The sequence below is a fragment of the Natrix helvetica genome, assembly GCF_964273705.1.
Source record: "Natrix helvetica genome assembly, chromosome: 2".
Lineage (NCBI taxonomy): Eukaryota > Metazoa > Chordata > Lepidosauria > Squamata > Natricidae > Natrix > Natrix helvetica.
In genome coordinates, this window is record NC_138552.1 from 186,431,053 (window position 1) to 186,453,005 (window position 21,953).

At 40.8% G+C, this 21,953-nt stretch overlaps 1 protein-coding gene across 1 annotated transcript; it reads left to right on the forward strand.

Moving 5' to 3' along the window:
- Positions 1-1,356: 1,356 nt before the first annotated feature.
- On the forward strand, positions 1,357-19,527 carry LOC309387420 (uncharacterized protein C6orf183; the record flags this gene model as incomplete). Its single annotated transcript, XM_081943898.1, has 11 exons — positions 1,357-1,435; positions 1,775-1,907; positions 2,625-2,697; positions 5,772-5,882; positions 9,191-9,385; positions 10,604-10,760; positions 14,103-14,251; positions 14,625-14,777; positions 16,069-16,170; positions 17,357-17,512; positions 19,408-19,527. 11 exons carry the CDS (start codon positions 1,357-1,359, stop codon positions 19,525-19,527), a joined length of 1,428 nt encoding a protein of 475 aa, XP_081800024.1.
- Between the last annotated feature and the right edge of the window lie 2,426 nt (positions 19,528-21,953).

Sequence of the window (21,953 nt, forward strand, 5' to 3'; positions counted from 1 at the left end):
CGTAATTATCAAAATCCCTGATACAAATGATTATATTGTTCTATGACCATAATAAAGATTTGATTTGATTTGATACTGGTGATTAGTTACATTCTTGCTGCCTTGAATTATATATAAAATGTCAGGATAAAATAATAAAAATTAAAACCTTTTAAAAGACTTGCGTTTCAACTCACCAGAATGAGCCAAAGATGTGAAGCAGTGTTAGAAAAATGCACTCACTGTTCTGCATTAATTGCAGTGTTGGACGTGACTTGTTTCAAATTCCTTTCAGTCATTAACCTTATTACTCTGCCTTGCACCGATCACTATGCTTTTAGCTATCTCACAATCTGATTTTGAGGGGAGAAAATGGAGAAAAAGAAAATGATGTATTACCCCCTTGAGTTTCTTGAAAGAAAGCTTACATATAAATTAAATAATTGCCACCACAGTAAGAACAAACAGAGGACAGAATTTGTCATGGAATTGACATTTGAGGCAATAGATATATTAAGTCAATTTTTTACCCCTATGAAATATTCTGTACTAATACTAAGCAAGGAATCTGATGTATTTCAAACAGGCAACATATAACAGTCTCAGTACCTAACAAACTATCCTTTAACTGCTAAAATAAATTTGTAGGCCTGTCAAAGTTTCTAATGGTTTGGGTAACTAGGCCAGGAATATGTATATTTCTTTTCTTTCAAAGTTCTTTTGTGCTATAATGTTATAGCACTTTAGAATGCTATAAAATCTGCTGATGTAGATCCGATATTAATGAGGCCAAATGTGGCAGTACTGAGAATGATCAAGAGTTTAGTTCATATAACATAATTGATTGCATTTGGTTTGGTCTTACCATAATGTGTGAAATGGTAATTTATAAGACATATTTTATGGATTATAATTTGCACAATCTTGCTAAATTATGCTTCATTCAGTGAGCCATTATAAAACCAGCAATAATGATGTGTGAACCCAGTTAGTATATGACATGAAAATACCTTATCTGTTTTTGTGTAAACACTATATAATAGGTATTTTTGATCTCTGAATAGTTGCTGTTTTATGGATATTATTTGTCTTTTTTTTCATTCTGTAAAGCTGCCCAGAATAATTGGGAGGGATGCAGCCTAGAAATTTAACAAATAAGTACTTTACACTGATAGAGGTAATTAGCTTTCAGCTTGGTCAGAATAAACCAGAGTGATGTTTTAGTAGTTAGTATCATCAACCAATAACCAATTCTTGGGTATTGGGGTGTACATGCTTTGAATAAGTGAGCCAGGAAAAAAACTAAAGGATAATTTTCAGATCATCTTCTCTTTCCTATTAGTGACATAAAGGAAGCTTGAATCACAGCTAGAAGATATGCAGAACTTGCTTTCAGGTTCAGACACAGCTAATCCAAATGATCATTTGGTTTTTCGAAATGCCAACTCAGTTTCAAGTAATAGAATGCAACAGATAATATGCATTTGCAGCTTGAAATTGTCCTGTTGCAATTCACAATGCAAATAAAAGCAATGTCACTAAATTGTTTAAGTAACTGGCCTTTTTACTTTTGTGGCATGTATTGTTTTAATATCTAAACTGGTCAGTTAACATGAAAAGGTAGTTACACTTCTGCTTTTGTCCTGAAACAAGAAATGAAACGTCATACATTATAATTTATTTCTTTGGTTTGTGTGCATTATATTTATGCACTTACTTCTAAAATGCTTGTTATGAAACTGTATTGTTGAAAATTGAATATAAGTTTATCTACACTTTCTCTTTATGTTACAAGACCAAATGGATGAAATTTATAAGATCTCTTCTACTGAGAGAGTCCAACAGGTAGAGAAAGCATTAGCTGTGCAGCTGACTGAACTGAAGACAGAAATTGAAGGAAATGGGATCTTACAGGGAACTCCACATTGGTAAAAACATCATTTCTTATTTAGGACCATAGCTGTTTCGTAAAGGGCCACATAGCTTTGCTGAAAAACCAGAAAGTTCAGTTGCCTCTTGAAAAAGCACCTTTGGGACATTTACCCCACAGTGTAATCCTTCGCCAAACTTTTTTCATTTCATTTCATTCTCACAATTCATGGAGGTATTTACTACTGTGTGACCTCCTTTAGAGAATTTCATGGCACCAGTTTAGAATTAGGGCCTTAGCATGCTCCTCTCGACTGCATTCTATTGAAAGAGATGCTCTGTTCAAAATACAGTTGCTGACTTTCTCAAATAATCAATTTCCCACATCAATTGCGACACATTTGTTCAATTAGTATTCTAATATTTGTTCTGCTTGTGATTAATAAAATGGATTAATCTGTATCCCAAGCCCCTCTACTAAGTGGGAATAATGAAGTCTGGCAAAGCTGAACTGACTTTTTAATTTTAGCAGAAAAATTCCAGTAGTTGGAAATAATAATATATTTTACAAGAGTAGGTGGGAATAAATATTGACTTGAAAGTCTCAGTCCGTGGATATTGGTGGTACAAGCTGTATGAAATCCTTGAGTTTCCATGTGATTATTGTTCAATTCATTCTATATATTTTGCAGCTATTAAATCATTTCACATACCGTATGTTTTATTGCTAATTCTGCTTTGGTTTACACTACAATAATATTTCATCATTTTCATAGTTCTGTGTCCCTTCCAAAAAACGTTGATTATTTCAGAAGAGAAAGGGAGTGGACCCTGAAAAAATGTTTACAGGTAAATTAGAAATGCATCACTGTAAAAAAAAAAATCACAACATAATCCAGAAGTCATACCTCTTATTTCTTTTGCCTGTTGTTAAGCCACGGAGGCAGTTGGGTTTGCTGATTGTATACTTGGCTCCTCGCTATACATCAGCAGCCCTGCCCGAGCTCCTCGAGCTGATCTCGGAGACGGCGGTTGAGATCCCCAGGCTTATGGTCATGGGAGATTTCAACCTGCCGTCGACGGGAGCAGCATCTGAGGTAGCTCGGGAGTTCATGGCTTCCATGACAGCCATGGGCCTGACCCAGTTAATTCAGGGCCCCACACACGAAGGAGGCCACACATTGGACCTTGTCTTTGTATCTGAGCAGTGGACGAGTGATCTGGGTAGAGGGGATTTTACTGTTACACCCCTGTCATGGTCAGATCACTCATGTCTCCGGCTTAACTTCCCTGGCGCTACCCCCCACCGCGAGGAGGCGGGACCAGACGGTCCACGCTGGTACCGCCCCAAGCGCCTGATGGAGCCGGATAGGTTCCAGACGGAGCTTGGGCCATTACCTGTAGCCCTGACCCGCGCTCGGTCGGAGGACCTAGCGGCCGCCTGGAATAGGGCGGCGGCTGGGGCCTTGGACCGGATTGCGCCTTTGCGACCTCTCCTGCGGCAGCGACTCACCCGGGCTCCTTGGTATACCGAGGAGCTGAGGGTGATGAAGCGTCACAGGAGACGTCTAGAGAGCAGGTGGAGGTCCTCACGCTCCGAATCTGATCGAACACAGGTAAGATCCTACTTGCGGACCTACCTGGTGGCATTAAGGGCGGCCAAACGTAGATATTGTGCCACCCTTATTGCGTCCGCGGATAACCGCCCTGCTGCCCTGTTTAGGGTGACCCGCTCCCTCTTGTCACAGGGGACGCAGGGGGCACCTTTACAGGGCAGAGCAGAGGAATTTGGGGAATATCTGCAGGACAAAGTCGCTCAGATCCGGAGCGGATGGGCCCCACTCAGTGGACCAGACGAGCCGCCAACAGCGAGTCTTGTGAGACCATCCTGGGAGGAGTTTGATTCTGTTGCCCCCGAGGATTTAGATAGGTTGCGTGGACGGCTGCGACCCACCACATGTTTAATGGACCCGTGTCCCTCCTGGTTGGTACTGGCATCTTGGGAGGTGACACGAGGCTGGCTTCTGGGCCTGGTGAATGCCTCATTGGGTGAGGGATCCTTACCAACCGCCTTGAAAGAGGCGGTGGTGAGGCCCTTACTTAAGAGGCCCTCACTCGACCCAATGGAGCTAGCTAACTATCGTCCAGTCTCCAACCTTCCGTTTCTAGCGAAGGTTGTTGAGAATGTGGTGGCCCAGCAGTTTCCACGACACCTTGACGAATCCGAGTATCTAGACTCACGCCAGTCCGGCTTCCGACCTGGGCACAGCACAGAGACAGCCTTGGTCGCGTTGGTTGATGATCTCTGGAGGGCCAGAGATAGAGGTTGCTCCTCTATCCTGGTCCTATTAGACCTCTCGGCGGCTTTTGATACCATCGACCATGGTATCCTATTGCGCCGGTTGGAGGGGATGGGAGTCGGAGGTACCGTTTTGCGGTGGTTCGGCTCCTACCTCTCCGACCGGAGGCAATGTGTGTTGACAGGGGGACAGAGGTCGACCCCGAGGCCACTCACTTGTGGGGTGCCACAGGGGTCGGTCCTCTCGCCTCTCCTGTTCAACACATATGTAAAGCCGCTGGGTGAGATCATCCGTGGTTTTGGGGTTGAGTATCACCTCTACGCTGATGATACTCAGCTGTATATTTCAACTCCAAACCACCCCAACGAGGCTGTCGAAGTAATGTCCCGGTGTTTGGAGGCCGTCGGGGTCTGGATGGAGGACAACAGACTTAAACTCAACCCCTCCAAGACTGAGTGGCTGTGGCTACCGGCACCTCGATTCAGCCAGCTGATTCCATCGCTGGCCATAGGGGGCGAGCAGTTGCCCCCTGTGGAACGGGCGCGCAATTTGGGCGTCCTCCTTGATGCCCGGCTGTCAATGGATGACCATGTGGCGGCCGTGGCAAGGGGGGCGTTCCACCAGGTTCGCCTGGTGCGCCAATTGCGCCCCCTACTGGACCGGGATGCCCTACGCACGGTCACTCATGCGCTGGTGACGTCCCGCCTGGATTACTGCAACGCTCTCTACATGGGGCTGCCCTTGGGACGCGCCCGGAGACTGCAGTTAGTTCAGAATGCAGCCGCGCGGGCTGTGATGGGGAGTACGAGGTACTCCCACGTAACACCTCTCCTGCGCGAGCTGCATTGGCTACCTGTGGTTTTCCGGGTGCGTTTCAAGGTGCTGATTACCATCTTTAAAGCGCTCCATGGCACGGGACCTAGTTACTTGCGGGATCGCATCCTCCCACATACATCCCTGCGGCCAATACGCTCACACAGGGAGGGACTTCTCCTGGTGCCATCCACTGGACAATGCCGGCGGGCGACACCGAGGAGTAGGGCCTTCTCTGTGATGGGCCCAACCCTCTGGAATGACCTCCCCCCCGACATTAGAACCACTTCTGACCTCCGCTCCTTCCGGCAAAAACTGAAGACCCACCTGTTCCGATTAGCAGGCCTGGCATAATTCAACTGTCCCTCCTGGCAAACGCACTATATCTGGTTATTTTAGGGGTTTTTAATTCACTGTATTTGTTTTTAGGGGTTTGAACTTATTTTAATCTGCTTTGTACAGTTCTTTTAATGACATTCTTACCTCCTCCATGTCAACTGTCAATTGTACATACTTAATTTTATTGTATCTGATATATTTTGTATGAACTGTACACCGCCCCGAGTCCCTTTCGGGAGAGGGGGCGGTCTAGAAGCATTAAATTAAATTAAATTAAATTAAATTATTCAAACTGGAGAAGCTTATTTCTGATTTTTTGTAATTATTTTATCGAATTAAAAAATTGTCACTAGAATGTTCTGATCGCTAATAAACAGCATTTTCTACAATTTAACAGATCCCACAATACTATAAGCATACTCTATATTCAATATTGCTGAATAATTTTACGCTGTTGTTGATTTTTCTCAGGTTGCGGAGGCAAAGCCTCTTGTAATTCAGACTGATGTCCTGAAGAGGGAGCTAGATAGCTGTCTAAAAAGAGAATATACACCAGAAAGCTTACCCTTGTTATTGTATCAGGTAAACTTTGCTTTTTCACGTTTGAAGGGGTTTTTTTTTTTACCCTAAATTTTCCGCCAAAAAAATCTTGGCATATTATGGCTTCTCAGTCTCTAAATTCCTCAAAGTTATGCCTCTGATTGCCCATATTTCCAATTTCATTGTATATATGATGACAATAAAGGCTATACTACTATATTTTGTATTGAATTTTTTTAAAGTTTGAGGTGGACAATGAGCCAATGTGTATGTGAATGATATTCCAAGGAAGTTATTTATTTAGGAAGTTATTTATCGGGTGCGTTTCAAGGTCTTGATAACGATCTTTAAAGCGCTCCATGGCTCAGGACCTAGATACCTGCGGGATCGTATTCTGCCCCATACATCCCTGCGACCAATTCGCTCACACAGAGAGGGACTTCTCCAGGTGCCGTCCACCAGACAGTGCCGGGGGGCGGCGCCTAGGAGCAGAGCCTTCTCTGTGGCGGGCCCAGCCCTGTGGAATGACCTCCCCCCGGATATTAGGATTACCTCTGACCTCCGCGCCTTCCGTGTAAAGCTCAAGACCCACCTATTCCAAGTAGCTGGCCTGGCTCAACCATAGTTTGATGATATCGCTCCTGACGGGTTTTTTAATTTTGTGATTTTATTTAGGGGATTTTAAACTGTGATCTTAATTGTTTCCATCTATCTGTCTACCTCCTTCATGTATATGTCTATTCTGTGTATGTATTGTCCATATTTGTACTTTATATGTTTTTATTGTACGCCGCCCCGAGTCCTTCGGGAGAGGGTGCGGCTAACAAATAAATTTTTATTATTATTATTATTTTATTATTATTATGATGCATAGTTTTTTTCAGAAGTAAAATTGTAATTTTAATCTGTAAAAAAATCTCTTATTTTTTTTACAAAGTTTTACATTGACAGGATCCCACAGTTAGTCCAAAGCAAATACTTACATATGCTAAGATGGAAAAGATTTTGTCAGCACAGTAGTATTATTGAACAACTGTACCCTTTCTACCAGGTATGAGATCTCAAAGTTTGCACAATTGTTAAATATAATGTAAAATGTTTATTTTCAAATGAACATAAATATGATTTAATGTTTGTTAAGTGCGGAGGCAAAGCTATAGAATTTTCCCTTCTATAAATTCAGTTTAGTTTGAGAAAAATGGCATTTTCCTACATAATAAATTAAAAACCTTGTAGGGTTTTTAAAGTCTACCAATAAAAATAATTTCTATAGAATTAACTATATAATGTATAGAATAGACTCTATAGCGTGATGGCAAACCTATGACATGCATGCCCAAAGTGGCACGCGGAGCCGGGTGGCACACATTTCTCTTCCATGTTTCTGGCACACATGCATGCACGACGATCAGCTGGCCTTCGTGCATGGGACAGTGCTGGAAACTGGAAGAGCTGGTTTTCCTTTTTCCGGCATGAGCAAGCGCCTTGGCCAGCCGATCATCGTGTGCATGTGTCCCAGTAACCAGAAAACTAGCAGCCAGCAAGCATGCACGCCCCGGAAACCGTACGTTCATTTTCAGGTGAGCACATGCCCCCTGGGCGGCTCCTCTTCCAGGTTGTGGCCCAGACAAGCGTGCATGCTCCCTTTTCGGCACTCAGTACTGAGAAGCTTTGCCATCACTGCTCTATAGAACATAGAATGTATAGAATATCTATATATATTGAATATCTATAGGATAGATAGTAACTATAGAAATTGTAACGTGTATGTGTTCCATGTATAGATCGGTTCTAAAACCAGGAGTTCAGTGGATCAATAATGTGATGTTAAGCATTTTGTTAGTTATACCAGCCAGTAGGAAGAATTGTTGAAGCTTAAGGTGGTGCCAAAGAGATAAATTTAGTTTTAGAAATCATTGATTCCCAACAAATGTTATGCTTTTAGTTCTCAGCAAGACTTTTTATAAGTAGGGAAAAAACCCTTCATAGCGCTAGGCAAACTTTTTGATACTCTGAAGGAGATGGATGGTTTAAAAATTTGAAAATAAACAAACAACTTCCCAAGATTTTGAAAGGATATTTGTGGGTCTTGAAGGCATTCCTGAAAATAAAAATTAAAAATAATACTTCATTGGCAATTTGCTTATATTTATTATTATTTTTTTAAAGGCCCTTGCTAACGGGGCCATTAAGCTTCATTTTTCATTTTTTAAACTGAAGTGATCCTGTAAAAAAAGCCTTGTAGAAAAGGGAAGTCTAGGATATTGTAATGAAAGAGTGTTTCTTATTCTTGTAAAAGACATATAAGGAATTGCCAGAAGCTAAGGCTACTGGAAGCTAAAATAAAGTGGAGGTAGTTAAAACAGAAGAGACACTGATAACTGTTGGGCAGAGGGAAGACAAGATAGGATATGACCCTGCAACCTTGTGACAAACTAAGTTATTTATTAAATAAGCAAGAAGGGGAATTTTGATGATGTACCTCTTTAAAGTAAAAAAGAATTTTGATAGAATCATAGAACTGTGGAATAGGAAGGGAGCACAAGGATTATCTAATCTAAATCTCTATAAAGTTCAAGAAAACAAATTAAATCAACATTGGGTGTTAGATATACTGACAACCTTTTACTGTCACCTTATATAGAGTTACTGTAAATAACTGTAAGTACTCTAAGAAAATAAGAGACAGAATATACTTTAATCTTCCTTCTTTGTCAGATACCACACTATTAAGGGAAAAAATAGCAACAAAGATTTATGGCCATATATATGTGATAAATAAATAAATCTCAGTGCAATAATTCTTAAAATGTTTCATTTGTGGATAAACTTAGTTTCTGGCAACCATATCTTATAGTACATTCATGTATCTGCAAAAATAACACAAAAATTATGCTACTTCTCACCAAATCAACTTATTTTGCAAAGCCCCCAAAGATGCTGTTGGAGCGCACCAGTGGTTGGATTCAAATTTTTTACTACCGGTTCTGTGGGTGTGGCTTCGTGGGCATGGCATGGGAAAGATACTGTAAAATCTCCATTCCCTCCCCACTCCAGGGGGAGGTTACTGCAAAATCCCCATTCTCTCTCCCCCCCCCCCCGATCAGCTTGGACTCGGGAGGCAGAGAATAGATGGGGGCGGAGCTAATCAGAGCTGGTATTTACCAGTTCTCCAAACTACTCAAAATTTCCACTACCGGTTCTCCAGAACTGGTCAGAACCTGATGAATGCACTCAAGCGGCTGAAGGTATCATATTGTTTGATAATGTTGCTTGATGTTCTAGGTAGTTCGTTAATTCCATCTTCCTGGGACAAGAAAACCGCTTCCATCTTTTTCTTCTCTTTGTAGAAACAAGTGGCTCAAATTATGCAGGAGTATAATGATGCCATTCAAAGGGCTGCAAGACTCTCAAGTGTACGAGAGAGCTTTCTGACTGGAAAAGAAATTCCTATAAACCTGGTGACCCAGGAAGATTTGATGATCTACACACAATGGCTGATATGTCATTTGCATTCACTTAAAACCATCCATGCCTATCTCCAGGTAAAATAATGGCTTATTAGCCTGAAAGACTCCATGAAGCATTATGGGGAAGTTGAATCCCATTTCACGATTAATACCGGGTTTCTCCAAAAATAAGACAGGGTCTTATTTTCTTTTGACCCCCGAAATAACCGCTTGGCCTTATTTTCAGGGAGGTCTTATTATTTTTAAGGCTCAGGAGGCGGCGAGTGTAGTCACCTCATGGCTGCTGCTGTGTTGCAATAGGGGGAGGGCTTATTTTAGTGCACATGCTCAAAAGCCCGATTGGACTTACTATCCGGGAAGGTCTTATTTTCAGGGAAACAGGGTATTCATACATTTCTGCTAAAGGACACTTATAGAGGTTGTGTTAAAATTCTAATTACAAAATGTAAAATGGCAGCATGGCAAAAATGGCAAAGTCTGGGTCCCTTTCTCCTTCCCAAATCTAGACCTTTGAGCATTAATTGGATTCCTTGAAAAGCAGCTCTTTTTTCAGATGCTAGGCATCAGGACCAGCCATAAAGAGTTCAATATTTATTCTATAATTAGATAGCAGTAGATAAAGAACTAAAGATTTGTAAATGTTTCTACTGAGATTGCATTCTTATATGGACATTTTTCAAAGGAGTAGCCTGAAGAACTCAAACCCTTGTAGGCTAAAGCATTTACTGTAGTATAAATTTGATTAGCATGATAATGTGCCCCATAAACTGATTGGACCTCAAGGAAATATGAGATTATCTTTCTCCGTAATAGATAGGGAGTCTGGAGCTCTCCAGACATTGCTGAACATCAGTTCCTAATATCATACAATAAGAATGAATTTAATAACTAAATGAGAAAGTGGTCAGGGTCCATTCTTATTGCTTTACTTTGGCTAGTATATAAAACATGAAACATCCTTTCCTGAGGAAACTGGAGTTTATAATAATATTTTTATTAATAGCAAGATGCAGCCTACATTTTCTGAGATAACAGTCTCGTAGAGGTGTTTATGTCTCCAACCAATATAAAAAAGAAGAAATAGCCTTAGTTGAACAGCATATTTCAAAATGTCCTAGGCAGGATTCCCTAAATTGTATTTCTTTACAAAAGCTGGGCCTCTTAGTCCATTTCCCATAAAACAACAGTTTCTATCATTCTTTGGGGAGAAGTATAAAAAGTATTAATTAAATGTGTATTATCTTCTGCTTTAAAGACATATAACGAATGTAAAACTTGTGCTCAAATCTATAGGTACTCCAACACTTGCCTATCTCTCACAGGACAGAGATAACCATTGACAGATATCCATTTCAAGGTGATGGAGATAAATCCAAAGCTTCTGGAAAAATGGATTTTTTGTTTCCCAGGATGCAGGTCTCTGTCCAACCTAGCACTTTAGCCACGGAGGGTAAGGAATAATGATATATGTATACTGTGAGAGCCACAGTCTTGAAGGGCTCTGGGGACTACACAAATTAGCTGAGAGACTGATCATGGATCTCTTTATCTCCCTCAGTGGTTTCTATACGAAATAATCGTTTTTGCCCAACAGCCATGCTGTAGGAGTCTACCTGCTAAACAGAGCTAGATGTCTTCCTGAATTTTTTTAGAGAGAACATGTTTTCCAGTCTTTCCATGTTTCTCAAAATTAGAACAGGAGAATTGGAAAAATACTGATTCATGGTATGATAAGGTAATGTAAGGTAAAATGATAATAAGACAAGACAAGAGATAAGAAGATAAGATATTCTGTTACCTGCTCTCAAGAGAAAGTATATATTTACCCAAATACATACATAGCACACATATACACATGCTATAAACATACATATAAATATATACTATTTATATTTAACATTTCCTCGGGATATAATATCCTCTCAGTACTCAAAGCAGTGTTGATAGACCTTTACCTCCTTATAACAAACTCTGATGGTAAGACTAGGCCAGGGGTCAGCAACCCGCGGTTCTGGAGCCGCATGTGGCTCTTTCATTCCTCTGCCGTGGCTCCCTGTTGCCGGTCAGCGCCACAATTTTGAGAGGAGTTTCTGGTTGAGGGGGGGAAAGCATGGCGCGCCAGGAGGAGACTCTATGGCAAGGGGTGAGTTTTCCGGTCGGCTCCACAATTGATATGGCTTTCAGTTAGGACAAGTAGAGGAAAAAGAACACCGTGCTAGGAGGAGACTCTATGGTGGGGGAACCAGACTTCCGGTCGGCTCCAGAATTTAACAGGGGGCTTCCGGTTAGGACCTTTGTGGCTCTTTGAGTGTTTAAGGTTGCCGACCCCTGGACTAGGCTAAGAGAGAGAATGACTAAACCCAAATTATCCAGGGAACTCTACTATTGAGGAGAACTTTGAACCTGGCTCTCCCCAGTCCCATTCCAGTAGGCTTACTGCTATTTTACGTTGTCCTTGACTTACCACCAATTGCTTAGCTATCAATTCAAGTTTGAAGTTATGAGAGACTCCCCAAAAGATACCTATGACCTGGCTGCACAATCCCTTAATCAGGTGACTACATTTCAGATACATTTACAGCTGTTTATAAACAGCCAGTGGGGATGGGGCCAGAGTTTACCGTGTTTTTGCCGAAATTCAGTGTTTACTTCCAGTTTTTGGTAAAAACACTCCCTAGCAGAAAAAGTCATAACATCAGGTTGCTTATGTAGGTGTCTCATTTTACGACCTTCAAGACTTATGATCGTAATGAGCAGTCTCCTGAATGGTTGTAAATCAAAGTCTGCCAGCATGATTATACCAATATTGCAATTACGTCTTAGATTGAATTAACAAATATGAACAAATATGTGCACATTCTACCTTTAGACTGAATCCAAGGTCATTTCAGGATTCTGGCCATGTGATTCTGTAATCTACTCAGTTCATATCTGGCTATAATTTCAAAGGAAAATAGGCTTTTATGGAGCCAGAAAGATAATTTAAATGATTTGTTTCTTTGCTGTTTACTTTCAGTAGCAAGTTATCCCAATCCATTTATTTCGAAGATATTCAATGAAGCCCACAACTTCATCTGCTGCACAGTATAGATTTCAATTGGATAGATTAAATGAGAAGATGATTAAGTAAAACATTAAAATCAAAGCCTGAGTGAAGTGCAGCGTAGGAGCACAGATGGCTTTATTCATGCCAAGCCATCAAACAACAAATTAGATTACCTACAGTTCTACACATTCTGGTGAACCTGATTGAACTTTAGCAAGTTGTTGCACAGTAATTAAAATACTTCTATCAATAAACTTCTAAGCAAAGGACATCTGTGCAGGGAAACATAATTATATTTGGGGTTTGAAATATACCTTGAAAATGTCTCTTAGTAGAATTTGCATTAGGCTCACATTTGGGCTACTAAACTACAAAGTAGAACTTAGTGTTCTGCCCATAATCAGTTTTTCTCCCTATAGCACCGTCTCTCATTTTGGGGTCCAGATTAAAATAATCTTTTTTGCTCATTTATTTTGGTCTTGTCTTGTACAGCTGGCCCTTGACTTACAACAGTTCATTTAGTAACTATTCAAATTACAACGGCACTGAAAAAATTACTTACGGCTGTTTTTCATACTTATGACTTTTGCAGCATCCCCATGGTCACATGATCAAAATTTGAATGCTTGGCAACTGGCATGTATTAATAACAGTTGCAGTGCCCGAGGTCATGTGATCACCTTTTGTGAGTCAATGGGAAGCCAGGTTCACTTAACAACCATGTTACTAACTTAACAGTTGCAGCGATTCACTTAACAACTGTCTCACTTAGCAACATAAATTGTGGGCTCAATTGTAGTCATAAGTCAAGGACTACCTGTATTCATTTTCCTTTTTTTTTTCTTCTCTGATTTTTATTGGTGTACATCTTCTGGGGTCACAGATTGTGGAAAGAGCAGTTTACAAATCTTTTAAACAAGCAAGCAAGCAATTTGCCTATTCGTTTGTTTAACTTAGAACCGACTCTAATCGTGTACAGTTAAAACCAACACAAACCCTAACAAGGAAATGAATAGGGAAAGGACATTAGGTAACAGGGAGAAACACGCAGCCAGCCCAAACAAGAAATGTTCACCTCAAAAGCCCTTGTTTATTTTAAGATCTTGCAACCTAACTGTACTCTATGCCTTTTTAAAGATCCCACTAGATCAGTGCTGGCGAACCTTTTTTGGTGCTGCGTGCCAAAATGTTCACATGGAAATGTCCTGTGCATGCGCTCGTCGGGGCTATGCTCCGGAAAACCGAACTTCTGGGTTCTAGTGCACATGCACACTCAACAATCATCTGGCCAGTGCGCATGCATAGGCTGGTTTTCAGCACTGCCACACACGCGAAAGGATCGCACACTGGAAAAGTCAAACTTCTGGATTTTGGCGCACATGTGCACCTCACAATCAGCTAGCCAGCGTGCATGCACACACTGGTTTTCAGCACTGCTGTGCACCCGAAGGACAGCTGATTGTCATGTGTGCGTGCATGCCACAAACTCAGAAGACAAACAGGCACGACTGTGCGTGCTGGGAGACATGGCTTTGCGTGCCACTTTGGGCACACGTACCATAGGTTTGCCATCATGGCACTAGACAGAAAAGACAAACAATTTTGAGAACATGTGTTTCAACGTGTAAAATGAGCCACAAAAGTTTAGGCCACCTATAGTATGAGATTTGGAGGGCAGTGGTTGTCTTGAGAGTCCCGAGGCTCTAACGTTTCTTATATTCTTCCATTAATTTTGATTTCGTAAAGGAACCGTTGCAAAGAGCTCACCTCCCCAACACACTGCAGAAATTGACCAACTGAAACCACAGCTCAGACTTCTGCTTTCTCAACTGGATATTAATTATGATGTAGAGAATTTGAAGCATTCTGGGAAGGAGATGGAACTTTTTTCCATGGTAATAAAAATCCTGGGTTTTTTAAATTTCTTGTACACTGATGAAAGGTACTTATGTGTTTAGGTTTTTAGCAGGTCTGGATTTTTTTTTCTGAAAGACTATAGCTAAAAAGCAACAATCCAAACTATTACTTATTTTAACATCAGCAAAAGAATATAATAATCCTATCAATCTTCCCTTCCCTTCCCTTATGTTCAGTAGAATTAAATTTGGTTTAAAGTAAACAAGACTTCAGTGAACTCAACCTTCCTTGATTATAATGTTTCTGTATTTTGTAAGTGAATTCTGTCCTAGTACTGATGTAACATTAATTCAGTGTAAAGCAATGTTAATTTTTCTAGCTTAATCAGCATGATCTCCCCAACATCCTCAGGTCAAACATAAATTTAGGAGCATTTTCAATAAACAGCAAACAATGAGAACATTTCCTGTTTATGATGCTGGAACCCCTGGATCAGAAAAATTGGGCCTAATGAACTCCAATGTGACTTTGAAAAAGAGGGCAAATTGGACCTCTTTTATAAAGGTAAAAACTATATTTCAACTTCAAGCTACGCAAGCAGCTATCTGAACTTCTGAATTTCTCAAATTCTCAATAGCTAACTGCTATATAATCATCCTGAGTGAAACTGAAATTAAATATACTTATATTTAGGAACACAGATTATGTGTCTTGTGTGCATAGGTGTATGCGAAGAACCATATAAGAGCATCACCTTAAATATTATGCTTCTTGTTAGATACTTGTGCTAACTACAGTGGTTTCCACCAAGTCCTCTGTTCTGGCGGGAACAGAGGTTTAATCCTATTGGTCGAAGGGTCTGACAGCTCCATATAAAAGGGCTGCTGTCAGACTCAAGCTTCGCTAGATTGTTTTCACTTAATAAATCAGTACACTTAACTTGTACTTCTATATACTAAACGTAAAAGATGTTTCACATCAGGGGTGGGTTGCTACCAGCATTACTGCCGGTTTGGTGCGCTGGCAATTTTGCGCACATGCTCTTGCTTTGCTTGCACTTGTGCCAGACACGCACTCTGTGCATGTGCACAGTTGCCCATAAATAGGACTGCGCATGCGCAGAACATTAAAAAATGGGGGGGAAAACATGCTATGCCGACCGGGCAACCGGTTTGGAGGCGTGGCCAGCCTGGGTCGCTGCCGGTTCCGGCGACCCAGGCTAGCAAACCACTACCAGTTTGGCTGAACCAGGCTGAACTGGTAGGAACCCACCTCTGCTTCACATATACAATACAATACAATACAATACAATAGTAGAGTTGGAAGGGACCTTGGAGGTCTTCTAGTCCAACCCCCTGCCTAGGCAGGAAACCCTATACCGTTTCAGACAAATAGCTATCCAACATCTTCTTAAAGACTTCCAGTGTTGGGGCATTCACAACTTCTGGAGGCAAGCTGTTCCACTGATTAATATAAGTGATTAGGGTCACTCTTTGAAGAGGGAGATATATTGTGGACTGAGCAGATGCGGTTTTCTTTCACAGCATTGACTGCCCAGTATTCTGGAGGGTGGAGGGCCCTTGATGCTCTCTGCACATTTTCTTGCAGAGGTCTCGTTACTAAATTAACATCACCAGTGCACTGATAATGTTACCTAGTTTGGTAATGAAACCTTTGCAAGAAAGCCACCAAGTTCAGAGCACCAAGGGCCCCATAGGTCAACCCTGAGCTACAAATATTCTACCAACACAGTATTCTTTTTCACACATAAAAAATGGTTAATCCTCACCAACTACTAGATTAGTAAAGTTAAGTTTCTGTATTTTACTTTGAATATCTACCTCTTGTCTGACAGATTAAGCCTCGACAAGATCCATGGCAACAAAAACTATTGATAAAACTTAAACAGTGGAAAAAGGTAGATGAACAGCTAGAGATTCAATCAAAATTGTTACAGGTAAACAGAAACTATTTTTTACAGGTTGGTAGGTAACAGAATATTAAGGACATTCTCAAATTCATTGTAATATGCATAGTAATATTACATGATACTTTCACTTCAAACAATTTCAGAAGTTTTGGGGTGTTAAGACAATATGTAAAATCACTGATGGAAGGGAATCTTGTTTATTCTACCAAACCATGGAACTTATTTTCTAGAAGATTTCCCTTAATATAGTTCTCCTGGATTTTCACATTATTTTGACATTCCTATAACCTTACTTTTGACTTGCAACCAATCTATTAGTTAAATCTAACTCCCACCAATTCTAATAGTTGATCACCGATGTTTATCACAGATTCCAATAAACATACAGGACACTGGATCCTACTTTTTTGGAGCTGTTTCCTATGGAGTCCATGTAGTATCTAACACATGATTCCCAACTCTCAGGAAAAAGCCTCCTCATTTCTGCCCCAAGCAAATGTGTGGAAGTGATTAAATATTCAATATTATGAATGTTAAAAGTACATATTGGTAATTGTTAAGGTAATGATGATTTAATAGCTGACCAGCTGCTGTAAGGCTGTAAACCTAGATGATGACATGAGGATGAGTTGGGAGGGTTACTGCCACTTTAAGAAGCTGTATATATATAAGGGAGACCATGTGAGGGTGTCTCTCTCTCCTTGTGCATTTTTCTCCTCATGTTCTATATCTCCATTGTGGTTCGCCATGTAGAGTTGAAGATTGATTGATTGCCTGGTATTTGCCTAACACGTGTATATAAGTCTTTCTAACCACTGTTAGAAGACAAAACCTCTACATACTGTATTTTGCTCCTGGGTTGTCTCAAAAGAGTAGTCACACTGTGCACACTCTGACAGTAACATATAGTTACATATAAAAATCTAATAATAATTGATCACATATCAATATCATACATGTAATAGTACATATTTGCAGTTTCCCATACTTTAGTTTTTTATGAATATCATTCTTTCCTTTTCCTAACCAGAAATATTTCACTTGCAAACATGTTTCCTGCTAGGAGAGCTGGAAAATTATAAAACAAAATGCTTTACAGCAGTCATTGTTAGAAAGCAACCAGCCAACCTGGCGCTAGCCTCAAGAGCTTTGTTCTTTGGACTGTACAGTTTTTTTCCCCCCTAAATGAAAGTATGTGGTTGTGTCGAACTAGGCTTCCAATCTGGAGTATGTGATGGAGACTCTCCAGGAGCAAGCAGTAGCTATGCTAGAACCACCGCCAATGACATCTGCCTTTATGACTTCTTTCCATTCGAAACATTACAGTCAGATCTGGGAAAAGCTTTATCGTAATCCAGAACTCTATCAGGTAATAACAGAGACTCTATCTGACAGTTCTTTCTTAGGCAGCAAATGAAACAAATGCATTTTGGCAAAAAAAAATCGTGAAAATTCAACACAAAAATAGTTTGTTGCGAAAGGGACTGCCTGCGAAGGCTCCTGGACTGGGGCTGAAAGGCGAAAGCAGAAGCAGTACACTCCATCCCATAGTTGGGTAGACCAGGTTGCCCTGATAGACCAGTCTCATCACTTATTGCGGCAAAAGATTTATATAATCTGAAGAGAAACCAGACTATGGGATTTTTTAAGAGACTTTGCCCTTGTGGATCCAGAGAGATCAAAACTCTTGGCTATGTCCTTTTTATGATGCCCTGTGACCGTGATAGCGAACCTATGGCATGCATGCCACTGGTGGCACACGGAGCCCTCTCTGCGGGCATGCGAGCTGTCACCCCAGCTCAGCTCCCCCACACATTCATGTGTGCCTCCTGCCAGCCAGCTGATTTTTGGATCTCTACCATGCATGCGTGGGACCGGGACACATGTGGGAGACATGTGTGCATGCGCAGGGGTCACGCATGCATGCAGGAGGGGGGATGCGGTGGGTGTCTGCTAGGCCCAAAATGGGCCAAGGGGGGGTGCAGCATCCTCCCCCACACCCTGTTTTTGGTCCCAGGCAGCTTCAGGGAGGCCTGCTAGGCCCCAAACAAGAGGGGATCCCATGCACACACAGGGATTGGGCATATGCAGGGATGTCGCATGCACATTGCATTATGGGTGTGGGTATGCACATGCGTGCTGTCGCGCACACTTCCTTTTGGCACATGATGACAAAAAGGTTAGGCTTCACTGCCCTATGCCATCTGATCTCCCCAATCCTTTCTAAATACAAGGGCCATATAGATACATTTTATGCTTATTGTTTTTTAAGGGATGCTAACTCTACACTCCCATATCAAGTAGCCAATTCATTTAATGACTGTTCAAAAATACAATGGCACTGAAAAAAATGAATTATGACCTTTGCAGCATCCCCATGGCAACTGACATATATTTATGATGGTTGCCGGGTCCCACGATCACGTTCTACAACTGTGCAAAATTTTTAATTAGATATACTACTTTATTATCTTGTTACTTTTACCCTTCTCCATTAACTAATGGATGTATTAAACTATTTCCCTTTCCCCCTTTTTATTGTAAAGACTGGTCAAAGACCATAATAAAGATGTTTGAATTGCATGTTGGCTGTTTTCACTTTCCTAAGTCATATGTTATGTAAACATAAGATTGAGGGAAAGGATTTATAGGTCCATTTTGCATTGTCATCCTTCAGTCTCAAAAGACTATGGTATCGTGCTCTGGGAAAGAGGTAAAGCTGGAGTATTCTCTCCAGAGCACGAGGATAGACTGTTAACCAAGCAGCAGATCCCCCCTCTCACTGTCGCTGAAATAGTCCAATGGAACGGCAGAGCAGATACGATTGGTTCCAGCTGCGTTACAGAAGTTACCAGAACGTGGTTGGATACAGCCACAAACTGCTTCCAGGACTCTGGCTCTGGATTTTGCCTCGAGGTTGACTCCTGAAGCCTTTTCCAGTAGTGGATGTACCCACAAGGCAGTGGAGGTTTGAAATCAGAGTTTCCCTTCTCCTAGAAGATGGTTCTGCCTCTTTATCTGCCATTGGGGCGTAAAAAGCCCTCTTCCACCCTCAAAACCATTGACCGTCTTCTCCTGTAACCCTGGAAACCAGACATCACTCACCCTTTGTCCTGGCTTGTGACAGGCAGAGCCTGGCTTCCCAAATGTTGGGCCCAGGATGGCGGGTTTATTTACAGGTCCATGTGTTCATAATTTCATATTTACTGTATGTAGAAAAGTAAAGGTGCGTGTATACATTTGACCCTAACATTTCATCAACAGGGGCAGCAAACAAATGACAATAATAACAATCTTATGGTGGCAGTTGATGAAAAAAGCATGGAAAATGTCAACTTTAGAGAAGGTTCTGCTTTTTCAGGAAAGAAGAAACATGGAAGGTAAAATTGATTGCTTATTTTGTTTGTGTTGAGATTATGCTCACACATGCAAACATACACAAAGACAGATTTTGTATGCATAATATTGTATCTATAGCAAGAGACGGTGATTAATATGTATGTCACTTAGTAATCTGGAAGTTTTGGGATTTTCCCTTTCCTAGTAGACATTTCTATAATGAATAAATAATACAGCTGTGCAGGAGTTCTAAAACAATGTGGGGAAAGCAGCTGGAAGTGCTTTGGGGCATGAATATAGCACTTTTATGTGGCAATTTCAAATAGCTGCAAGTTTACTGTGTTTCCCCGAGGGCCTTATTTTCTTTTGATCCCAGGGAGGTCATATTATTTTTGAGGTGCAGGAGGCGGCAAGCGTGCTCACCTCATGGCTGCTGCTGTGTTGCAATATTTTCAGGGACAGCTTATTTTCAGGGGGGCTTATTTTAGCGCATGTGCTCAAAAGCCCGATTGGGCTTATTATCCGGGAAGGTCCTGTTTTCAGGGAAACAGGGTATTGGGCAATTGCTCTCTGAAGCTACTACTTGATATTAAGAAAATACATGGCTGATACCACCTGAGCTATCCAACAATCTGTCTGATTCATCTTCCTTTCATTTAACATCGAACCCTGTATTCAAAAGCTGGTAATCTAAAGCCAGTCATCAATAAATAGGTCTCTTTCATATGTTCCTGGTACAATTTTCTGACCTATCTGTATTGCTCCTGTAAATGAACTTCCCGTAGGCAGCGGAGTTCCCCACCAACTTTCCTACTGTAGATAGTAATGGGATAGTAATGGGATGCTGATATAGAAGAATATTTGTGGCTCAGGACAGAACTGTAGGGTCCTTGGTGCTCTCTGAGCTTAGTGGTTTTCTTACAGATATTTCATTACCAGACTAGTTAACATCATCAGTGCCAGCGCTAATGGGAGTTCCAGTTCTTTCTTAGGGTAATGCTTCAAGATAAGCTTCCATCTACTTTTCTTCCCCAATTATCCATTTATAGATGTTTGAGTACAAAGTTTAGGTAGATTTGTCCACTTTGAAAATTCTTTTTTCCTTTGATCATCCAGAGATTTCATTTTTATTTCTGATAAAATTGCATATACTGCTCTGTTTTCTCACTAACTCATTCATTCTTGAATTTCTTTGTTTATCCAAGTCCACAATTAGTTCTTCAGCAATATTAAAGGTGCAAGTTCTTGTTAGGCAGGAAGAGACATATATGTATATGATTTAGGAAAGAATGGGACAAAGATATAGATAAGTCCTTGACTTATGAGTGTTTGCTTAATTACCATTCTAAGTTATGATGGACTCAAAAAATTCATGTACGACCTATCAAACACATATACATAGACACACCACAGTCATGTGATCACATTTATGGTGCTTGGCAACCAGTCTGTATTTACGACCAGTTGCAGGATCCCACGGTCACATCTTGTAACTTTTTGGCCATTTTCTGGCCAAAGAAAACTCAAAAAACACCCATTGGATAAGCAGGATTTGAATTTACAACCATATGATTCATTTAATGACCATGGTGACCCATTTAAAAATATTTGTAAAAAGTCGTAAAATTGAATCTGATCATGTGGGTGATCCAACTTACAATTGCAATGATTTATGACCAAAATTCCTAATTCAATTGGTGTCATAAATTGAGGATTATCTGCAGGTTAGAACAAACATTTCATATCCTATACTGTAAATATTATAAAAGCTGAAGGTGCTATTTCTTGACTTCTACTCCTTGGCATTTTCAGATATAGCAAGCTTTCCACAAGCATAAATGATAATGGCATTTATATGGTTTTTCATAAGTTCTCCTTATCCTAATCTGATTGCATCAGAATCCATCCTTTCTAATTATTGTTCTGGTACAGAGGCATTCTATATAAGTGAATTTGGTAGGGAATTTACTTCTAGGAAGGAAATATAAAGAGATTATTTAATTTAGATATAACAGAAAATCTGTCTGAGGTACAGTAATGTGATTCAGTTTCCCTTTCTTGAAAAAAACCCATAGCGAATTGACTGTCTCGGAGCTGCTGGGTTTAGATGAAGACCTGCAAGCACCCAACAAAGGCCTTTCCATGAGAAAAGGTGGATACTTGTCTGTCCTTTATTTACGCCATTTGAGAATCAGAGAATTACAGGTAATAAAAAAAAACATAAACAGGGCTGTATAAAAGCCTGAGGCTGTGTATTTTTGCCAGTTGGCATTGTTATCATCATACTCATCCTTGTTTAATCCCAATGACATCCCAGAGAATTTGCTTGGGAATCCTCAACTATTTCCGATCCATTGAAAGAACTTTGACCATCAGCACCTCAGGTCTTGCCTCGTGCAGCGGACATCTGACCTCCACTGCAGAAGATGCCAGCTGGGTGAACGCAGCCAAAGGAGGCACTGGCGCCTTTG